The 10112-nt window shown below is 50.1% G+C and overlaps 1 protein-coding gene across 1 annotated transcript; it reads right to left on the bottom strand.

The window, feature by feature from the left end:
• Positions 1–533: 533 nt before the first annotated feature.
• LOC119104556 (uncharacterized) lies at positions 534–2656 on the bottom strand. Its single transcript, XM_037228276.1, has 3 exons — positions 2463–2656; positions 1854–2050; positions 534–1090 (listed from the first exon to the last, which is right to left on the bottom strand). The coding sequence occupies exons 1-3, from the start codon at positions 2631–2633 to the stop codon at positions 973–975; spliced, it is 486 nt and encodes a 161-aa protein (XP_037084171.1). The 5' UTR covers positions 2634–2656; the 3' UTR covers positions 534–972.
• Between the last annotated feature and the right edge of the window lie 7456 nt (positions 2657–10112).

Below are 10112 nucleotides of genomic sequence, written 5' to 3' on the forward strand. Positions count from 1 at the left end.
GCGTGCAAAGTGTTGGGTAGCTCAATACCTCTTCGCTATTCGTGTGAGCCTGCAGTATAAAGCCTCATAGATTTATAGGTATGAAGCCTGCAGTATAAAGCCTCATAGATTTATAGGTATATGACTGTTACGCTATCTTGCGTCTTATCTAGGTCTTTCACTCCGTCAACAAGCTGAACGTTACGATAAACAAAAGCGGGCTACGTTGAAGACTAAAGACGCGAGATTTCAGACTGGTTTCAACATACCATTGGGCTTAGGACTGATTGCACAAGTTCTACGCAAATAATCAAACATAAACGGTCAACTGAAGTGTCAAGCTTAGGACTGATTGCACAAAACCTACGCAAATAATCAAACATAAACGGCCAACTGAATTGTCAAGCTCAGGACTACTTGCACAAGATCTACGCAAATAACCAAACATGAATGGCCAACTGAAATGTCAAGCTTTGTTCAGTGCATCACACTTCCATAACGCTCCTTGTCTTTGCCAGATTCATTCACAGCCCAGCTCCGGCAAAGGCCGTGGCTCTGACACGCCCGTTTATTGCCAGCCGAAACAGCCCGGGACCACGTGCTTCCCACTACCATGAGATCACTACCCGAGCTGACTTTGCAGCAGAGGTAACTCATGTAGACCGCGTCTCTCAGATAAGGATGCGTCAAGATGGCTGAAGCCGGAGTAGGCCGACCTGACGTCCCCGTCCCCGCTGCATCTTGTCGGTTGCAGGGGCTCCAAAGCGTGCCGCGCATCGAAGGCAGCAGAGTCCAGCGAACTCATTTTGACCCGAGACACGCATCGATCCAAATCATGCAAATGACGTAAGCAACACTGGCGGGATCACTGTCGCAATAGAGGCTCTTGTTCCGGGAACTCCCCCGGGGTATGTGCGTCTGGGTTCATTAGGCTGGTAGTGTGGTAGCGGCTGGACCCAGAAGACGCTGTTGGTAAACGTGTGGTATAATGCACTACCAGACGTACTGAGGAACATGGCCGTAGTAGGGCTGCTGCTGCGGGTAGCCGTAAATGTTTCCGTAGTTGTAATGGTGCCCGTAGCCGGGGTGCCCTCCGATGTGGAAGCGTTTGCTGAAAAAAAAATTCGTGGAACGGTCACACAAAATTTCGAGTTCTCCTCCCATTTCATTCAGATCGTAAATCGGTCACACCGTAGCATAATCGCAACGAATGTATGGTATTCGATCAGTAGACTTAACGTGCTGCGCAATGGACAAAGAGGTTCAAATGTTCGGAGGTGACAAATCGAGCATTTTTTGCAACTGTTGTTCAAAATAAGTGTTCTACGGCTTTTGAACCCGCCAATCTAAGCTGGGGGCGCTCAACAAACAGAATGAATGGGCCGGTTTGCATGCATGTCAAATGACGAGTTAGTCCATCGCTGAGCAGGTGAGGTCTGGAAAATATTTGCGGGCACACATGCATTCATTCAGCGGGCGAAATCCACTACACTGCCCTTACTTAATCCACTTTAATTCACTACATAAAAATGCGGTCGCCTGCGCCACGAAATAATTTGGACAGCATGCACATAAACAATTGACGGAAGACATAATGCAAAAACGAGAAAGCAATGCAGCCGTAGCAGTGGATGGAGGTAAAGTTTGATGCTGACACTATTTTGGAGAATTTAAGTTCGTTATAATATAAAATCACGATATCTATCGATTTCTCTGCTTCCTGAAATACGCTTACAACGCCGCAATGCGCACCTCCTCAACCATGCAACCACGCTTTACACAACACGTCCAACTCCTTGCGGACCCTAGCTTACCAGAATCGCGGCTCATTGCGGCTCAAACCTAATTGCGGCTTAAACCTTATAGCGGCTTACTAGAAGGGCCCCACGCCGAAGCCGAAGGACTTGTAGAATGTCGTCGGCTGTGTGTCAAGGTCGGCCCCCGGCATGGCATCTGGCGCGGGAATCATCGCCGGCACGGGCTTCGCCGGGCTTTGGGGCTTGATGGCGCCGTTGTGTGCTTCTTCTTGGGGTCGGGCGCAAGCCAAGGCCACCAGGCCACAGATGACAGCCTGCAAAGGTCAGATGTCAGGTAGCGCGGAACGTGTTGAAAAGGCTGGCGTGTAGAACCACAGAATTTCCGGCAAAGTAGTTCAAGTGTGTAACGTCGTTGCCCCACTAGTTAGGATGTTGCAGGCAAGGCAAACTTCTTAATGTATATTATCGTGGCACTCGTGAACTGCGACAACACGAGTCCACCTGGTGACCGCGACCCAATCCAGATTTAACTGTTGGCGGGCATACATCCGTGGTTATTTGACGCAGCACCTCGTCAATGACAATGCATGGATGTGCATACCAAAAGACGCAGTACGATAATCGAGTGACCAAGGCCTTCCAGAGAGATTCTCTGCCCACATTCGCTGTTCGCAAAACCCCAGTCGCATCACAGCAGGAGCAGGTCTCAGTGACCCATGCACTCACGTATTTCAGCATGATGAGTCGGTTGACTGTCCACCGGCCTTGCGTACCTCCCGAGCACCTGTACGGGTTATATACCCAGTCGGTCGTCAGTGGCGGTGCCAGGTCTCCAAGGAAGTCAGGTGCTTGCTTCGTGCTCCCCAGTGAGCGCAACAACTCCTTGTCGCCCTCCATCGCTTCGCCAATCAATGTGCATACCCGACCTCCCTCTCCTCCTCCCATTTGTGAGTACCTGGCATCGCCTCTGCTCCGCGCTCCCGTGCCTGTATGACCCTGTCACCCCGCACGCATGGCACTTCCCCATTCCTGCCCCGAGGGTTGACCGCGTCCAATGGCATCCGTGACAGTAAACAACGCATGGCGGCGTACTCCGCGCACCGCCTCGAGCCCGTCGCCGGTGGCCCAATCAGCGTCTCCCGTCGGTCATGGTCCGTTCAATCAGAGGTCATGTCTGTCCGTTTAGTGCAGCTTGCTTTTTACTTGGTGTTATTTCGGTTCAAAATTTTTGAAATGCGAGAAACGGTATGATAGCTTAAGGCATAACCACAACCTAGTGTAACAAAGCATGGCTAGCATAGCAAGCTATAACACAACTATAAGCCAAGGATTTGTGCTTACGTCACGACACTTAAGTTTGGGCGCTCTCGGAAAAGAAGAAGAAAAACAGAAGACAGACATCTGACATGAGGTCTTAAAAGGAGCTCCCGCCACAGAGGTAAGAGATGATCGGAAAAAATGTCCGATCTTTTTTGTTGACCCGCTCTCAATAACATAGACATAGGCTTTGCATTACGACAAAAAGTAATGCCACAGTTACAACTAGAGACCAGACCCTAAAAGAAACACATTCGTCGCCAATCAGAGCCATGGTCAGTACCGGTGAAGTGACATCAAATACATGTCTTGCCTCTTTGCCATTGGTTAGCACCTGTGGTCGTGTTGTCCTTTTCGTTGGAGCACCAATCGCGCTTACTTTTTTGCAGCATCTTGGTAATAGACTGTGACCGGAAACCAGGCGTTCAGAGAATCGGGTTACAAACAAGTGTCTCCTCATGTTTTCCTGCAACAATCCGAAAGCTTGCAATCCAACCGACAGCTTTATAGCAATCGCATACCTTGAATATCTAAAATACTTTCGGCGTCCTCTCCATGGCTTTTGTCCTTCCTGTTCGGCGATAACGCCATGTACTGAAGTGCTGCCACAATATAAAAATCAACCCGAACTATACCCACACACGGTATTGCTTCCCATGGCGCATGGGTATAAGCATGGAGAAAGAGATATCATATGAGTGAGGAAACCTGCCGCGCAAAATGTCTTTGTATTGGGCTCAGTGCCGCAAACAAAAGCTTTACTCAACCTAAAAATATTTGTTACAAGCCGTATTGAGATCGTTCTCGCGAGCCTCAAGGCTACGACTTAGGCTGTATAGAGACAAATGTGCGCTGGACCACAGCACTCTGTGATCCAGGCTGCACGGTTTGCTCAAGACCAGGGCGCGGCAGCAAACCTGTGAGCTAAATGTGGAGATTAATATCTCCTTCTGTAGTTTTTCGTCCTCCATCTGACTCCTACATCAAGATGTAACGATAAACATGTCCCATCTGGAGCATGTGACGCAGAGGGAAACATTTTTAGTGTTTTTTAGGGTGGAGGCTAACTGAGTTGTTTGCGGCTTGGGTAAACAAATACTCTTCGCCTGGTTGGACCTACTCTGTGCTTGCTACCTGATCACGTTTTATGGAACACACTCATTATGACGAACTTGCTTATTTTGCGCCTTATTTCTCGAAAAAAACGCATAAAAAATTCGCGTGATGATTCGCAACTTTTCAAACCTTATCAATTCCAGAGATAGAAAAAGGCACAAGGCAGGGCATGATTACTTCAGCTTGATTAACAAGTCAATTTAAACGAGACACCAAAAAGTGGCAAGCTTGCGCTCGAGGGCACGTTACTATCACCTGATCAAATTTGTCATTAAGCAGTACATATATAATCGCGCACCATTTGATGAATGTGTTCCAAAACAAGTTGACAAAGGTGATCGTGATTTTCGGAGGATATAAGTGGTAGCCATCAAGGTTTCATTTCAATCGAGGCTGGGTTCCGCGACTGTGCACAACATAGCAACCTATTGTACCGCAAGTAAGTCGACGTCTGGTCTCAGCCACCTTGCTTTCGCGCATTTGTTTAGAACATCACTTCATCTGTAAGGTACCCTTTAAGTCAGAGACAGTCTGCAGCTGTTCGCTGACAAATTCTGCATCTCTGCATATAGGCACACTTTCCGCCATGGCCGGAAGCGCAATTGGCCTGGCGCAATGGATATATATATATATATATATATATATATATATATATATATATATATATATATATATATATATATATGTATACATATATTACGTAATGATGTTTCTAAGAATATTCAGAATACAACTCCAAAAAATAATCAACAGTATAAGATAATATAATATGCGATGTATGCATATATGAGTGCATACACATACATATATACATATATACATATAATGTAGTATTGGCGCAATGCATTCAAAAAACTTCATACCGCGACACATCCGGCTCGACGGGTTGGTGTGCTGCATCTCGAGGCCCAGCTCTATAACGACGAAGAGAATCCGGGATCTACATCTCGCTCATCAAAGTGGTCAGCAGGGGGTGTCAATTGTACAGATGAGACAGGAGTCATGCTGGCTCTTCCGCCAGCTCGCTCCGCTTCGAGCTTGTTCTGAAAGCATACGACACTGCTGCTCTTCCCGTGCGCTCGTCTGGGACTGGGTGTCCCGCCGCCGAAGGTGTCCTGTTCCCGCCGCTGAACATGTCCTGCGCCCGCCGCTGAACATGTCCTGTTCCCGCCGCTGAACATGTCCTGCGCCCGCCGCCGAAGATGTCCTGCGCCCGCCGCCGAACATGTCCTGCGCCCGCCGCCGAACATGTCCTGCGCCCGCCACCGAACATGTCCTGCGCCCGCCGCCGAACATGTCCTGCGCCCGCCGCTGAAGATGTCCTGCGCCCGCCGCTGAAGATGTCCTGCGCCCGCCGCCGAAGATGTCCTGAGTCTACCACCGAAGTGTTTGGAATTTGTGCGGTGGTTGCGGGGAGGAGGGCGAAAGAAATTGACGAGAGTGCAGATCTTAACTTGCCGGCCAATCTGTGCAAACGCGTTGCCTTTACGTTTCAGCGAGACGTGCAGTAGTGTAGAACCAAGCAAAGAGGTGACCATCAACCTATACTTCAAAGGGTGAAGTTTCAGCTAATTTTTGTACATACATGTGATCATGGAAGACCTGGGCTTGACTGATTCGTTACCTGCACCTTATTTTGTTAGTCTTCACCCGTTTATCCATAACTTGGTGTCTCCGTGGAAGCACGAAACAAACTCTCAGCTAGGTTTGCCTCGGGATTGGCTAGCCAAGCTTTTAGCCGTTGCGGATGGTGTAACGGTAATAATAAATTGTAGTTGTTGCTTTAACAATACCTTATAATTGAACTACAATAATCATGTAATTTGATGTCGTCCTGTTCTGATGCTTTGGTATGTAAACAACGTTTTGGTCAGCTACTTATCCGGTGCTCATCAGATGTCGCTGAATCCTGAGAAGGCTTGAACAGTGTTTGTCTTTCAGCCATGTGCGCATCACACCCCAAATGTTCTCCAAGGACTGCTGGGTTCGAACAGGGCCTTCTGGTCACGAAACCAGCGTTTTGTCACCGGGCAAACCGAAAAGAACAAGGAAAAAACTACGAACGTGACGCGTGCATAACTGAAAACAGAAACACCATACGGTGCTTTCCAAGACTCCATAGCACCTGACGACGGTTGAAGAATTACCTGCCCGAAACACCGCGTGCATTGCCGTCCCCCAGACGAGGATGATCGTCCGAGCAGTGACCTCGTCCGTGTCAGACAAACCTCCGGTGCCTTTATCCTCCTCCAACCTCCAGTTACGATATTGACATTACAAACTTCGTGACGTTGAAATCATACGCTGCAGAAGCTCTCTATTGTTTTACGACGTTTCATAAAACAGTGTTCGACTCCAGCTTTTCAATTAAGGGGGCCCATCGGGTGTGGGTTGCGTTCCGCGCTTCTCGGCAACGCTCCTCGCAGTCCGCTGACCTTTGCCCCGGGAGTCGGGGCGGCCGCCCAGGCACAGCGCCATCTTGTTTTCGCACGCATCGTTACCGCCAAACGCAGACGCGCTGCCTTCGGAGAACGGAACTTGTGCAAAAAAAAACGATAAGTGATTCCACAAAAACATGCTACTTACGACGTCTTCCTTAAACAATGCATAATTGGTTGTTGGCGATAGACCACGCCATCAGACGCTTCTTCAAGAGTAGTTGCTAGAAGAGCGGAAATGCTCTCTCCATCTTAGCAGAAGCTCTATGGAGCGGTGCAAGCACACCGTTCTTGACCCAGTGACACTTCCAAACCAGTGCAACCTCTCGGTAGTGAATCATCTGTCAGCTGTCAGCGAATCATGTGCACCGTTGGTGTCTAGTCTAGTCTAGTCTAGTCTGGTCTAGATTGCGTTCCGCCGACCACCTCCCCGGCCCAGTTTTGATCCGCGGCCTTCCGCGCGCCGAAGTGCCCCGTGCCCGCGGGGCACACCGGTACCCGGCGTCACGTCCGCCCACCGGGGCTGGTAAACACCGGTGAGTGGGTGCGTGGGGAGGGGTCAACGACCTGGAGCAGGACCGGGCTTCACGAAACTAAACTGCCAACTTGCGCACGTTAAGAGCTTGTGCGAGGACGTATGTCAGGACCGTAAATTACTCAGTTTCACTGCCCATCGTGTCCGTGAATAATCTTTAATGGGCGAAATCTTGAGCCGTATTCATATATACCGACATATATGCCGACGCTGCGCGTTTCAGCACAGCGTAGGACGTAATTTCCCTCTGTGAAATAGGCTTCAGGAGGCAACGGTCAGGGCTGTTTGAGGTTGCCGCGATTCGGCGAAGCTGGGGTGTCCTGCTGACCTGCAGGTGGTGCGACTCGGGGTCCAACGATGAGGGACTAGCGGGTCGAGCCGGGACGCGGGGGCTCGGGCTGGGGGGCGGGGGCGGGGGTCCACGGTGGTGCAGACAGCCGCTCGACATGGGCCACGTGTTGCGCTGTGTCCAAAGACATGCGAAAGACAGGGCAAGGCACACATTTGAACGCCCATTGTCGATTTTACAAATTGTTTAAAAAGCGAGGTTTTAGTACTGTGGGTGGAATAAGTGTTGAACCCACCGTACTCGTCTGGCGCCTTAGTATGTACAGAGTGCCAGTTCAGCCAGTTCAGCCTCGGCCAGTTCAGTCTCCGGCGTCGTCAGGTGTTATTGAAACTTGAGAAAGTGTTTGACTTTAAGCCACGTTCGTGTTACGAGCCGGGCTTTCTCCTTGGATGCTAGGATTCGAACCGAGCCCAACTGATTACCGAGTCCAGAGGTCTACCCGATCAAGCTTGCATCAATTTATTTTACTCACTGGTACTGAAGCCATAAAGATTAGTCAGCGATCACCAGAAACATGCAATATATGGCGCAGTGAAACTGACAAGCAAAAAATACGTCGATAGCCGGACAGTCCACATCAAGTAGAAGTTCTACCTAAAATTGTTTTCGAAGACACGGATTAGTTGACTAATGGACAACACGAGGACAACGGATTAGCTGATCAATCGACAGATAAATTGCACATTAATTGACCGAATAATGGAGTAATACTGCACGTGGTAAGTGTCAAGGCTTCACTCTGCGCTCACTTTCAGTCCAGCCCAGCCCAGCCCAGCCCAGCCCAGCCCAGCCCAGCCCAGCCCAGCCCAGCCCAGCCCGGCCCAGTCCAGTCTAGCCCAGTCCAGTCCAGCCCAGTCCAGTCCAGGCAGCTCCAGTCCGGTCCAGCCTAGTCTATATTAGTCTAGTCTAGTCTAGTCTAGCCTGGCCTAGTCCAGTCTGGTTGCAGTGACGAACATTTCAGCAGTTGGTCGACGCTTCACTGCTTAGCGAAGCTCAGCAGGGGACCGATGAGCCAACACGTTCACCGACACGCTGAAGTCCGGTATTTGCAGGCAATGGCAAGCATGTGCCACTAAAGTAGTGATATCATCGTTGTCACACGCAGCCGGTACTGACATCAACGATGCCCGTCCCGCTCCCGATACAGACAGAGGCTAACCGATAACGGAGCTCTATGCTGTCACATGGCACATCAAACATTTCACACGCATGGCGGCGTGCGCACATCAGCACACTCGAGAACGGAGGCGCCGCCGGAGAACAGAAACTTGCGCACACGTCAGCACACTTGAGAGCAGAGACGCCATCGGAGACGCCACCGGAGAACAGAAGCTGACGCGCACACCAGCGCACTCGAGAGCGGAAGCGTTACGGGAGAACAGAAGCTGGCGCGCACACCAGCGCACTCGAGAGCGGAGGCGTTACGGGAGAACAGAAGCTGGCGCGCACACCAGCGCACTCGAGAGCGGAGGCGCTACCGGAGAACAGAAGCTGGCGCGCGCATCAGCACACTTGAGAGCGGAGGCGCTACCGGAGACGCCATCGGAGAACAGAAGCTTACGCGCACATCAGCACACTCGAGAGCGGAGGAGCCACCAGAGGGCAGAAGCTTCAAACGTGCGCGTGCAACCGGCCATTCGTCATATTTCTGCTGCCCGAGGATGGGCGAAGCGACGGAGCAAACGTCGCACGAAGTGATAAAAAGCCGCCGCGACCAGCCGCAGCCAGCGTCATGGTCATTCGGCATAAAGCTTATTCGAAATGGCTGTCTCAGACATTCTCATACAAATGTGCAACACGCCCTTTCAATGCGTAATGTATGTCATCCATCAATCATTTACTTCTGCTTTAAAGAACGTGACGACGGCCTTCGCTGCCAGTTTGCCATTTTTCATTTCACAACCTCATTAGCTTGCATTAGCCTTTCCCCACGCAGGCTAGTTAATACACTGGGTTTACTAGAATAGTTATCTAGCTATGGTGTCTTCAAACACATTTTTCAGTGCGTCAGACACGCTTGAGAAGCTGGAGCCGCTACGGGTAAATGTAACACATACTTGAAGGTGCTCAAATTGAAATCCAAAAGGGTTCTCTTGTTGCAGTATAAGTGCTACCGAAAGTCCACCGCTTAGATGATCTGGATCATGCACACACATATGAAAGCTGCGATTGAAAATCCACGACCAGCGACTAATATTTGCCGAAAATAAGCCGCGTGCTAAGCATCAAAACAAGCAGCAAAAATTTTCCCTCTGTAAGCAGCGGCGATGGCTGACGAAAAGCACGAGACATTCAACAAAACTATGACGTAGGCAAAGGCACGGTTTGTAGCCTGGGGCGATGTACGCGCGTCCGACGCCCTGAAGAAACCGCAAACATGAAGAGGTCTTTAAATGTGCACTGACTTCATGCACGGCCAGCTGATTCATTGGGCATCTTTTTCCCAACACAACTTACTCGCGGGACGGTAACTCAGCAAGTTTTTAGCAGCAACACCATCGCGCAGAGGCAAATTCCCCTTTCATGATGGCATTGTTCAAGTGTCTTTGCCTACGTCATTTAGTCCATGGCGCTGGTAGCGAAACTGGAGTGTAGATGGGGCAACAAGCCCAAACGAGATA

The sequence above is a fragment of the Pollicipes pollicipes genome, unplaced genomic scaffold, assembly GCF_011947565.3.
Source record: "Pollicipes pollicipes isolate AB1234 unplaced genomic scaffold, Ppol_2.1 Scaffold_6052;HRSCAF=7182_pilon_pilon_pilon, whole genome shotgun sequence".
In the NCBI taxonomy this organism is placed as follows: Eukaryota; Metazoa; Arthropoda; class Thecostraca; order Pollicipedomorpha; family Pollicipedidae; genus Pollicipes; species Pollicipes pollicipes.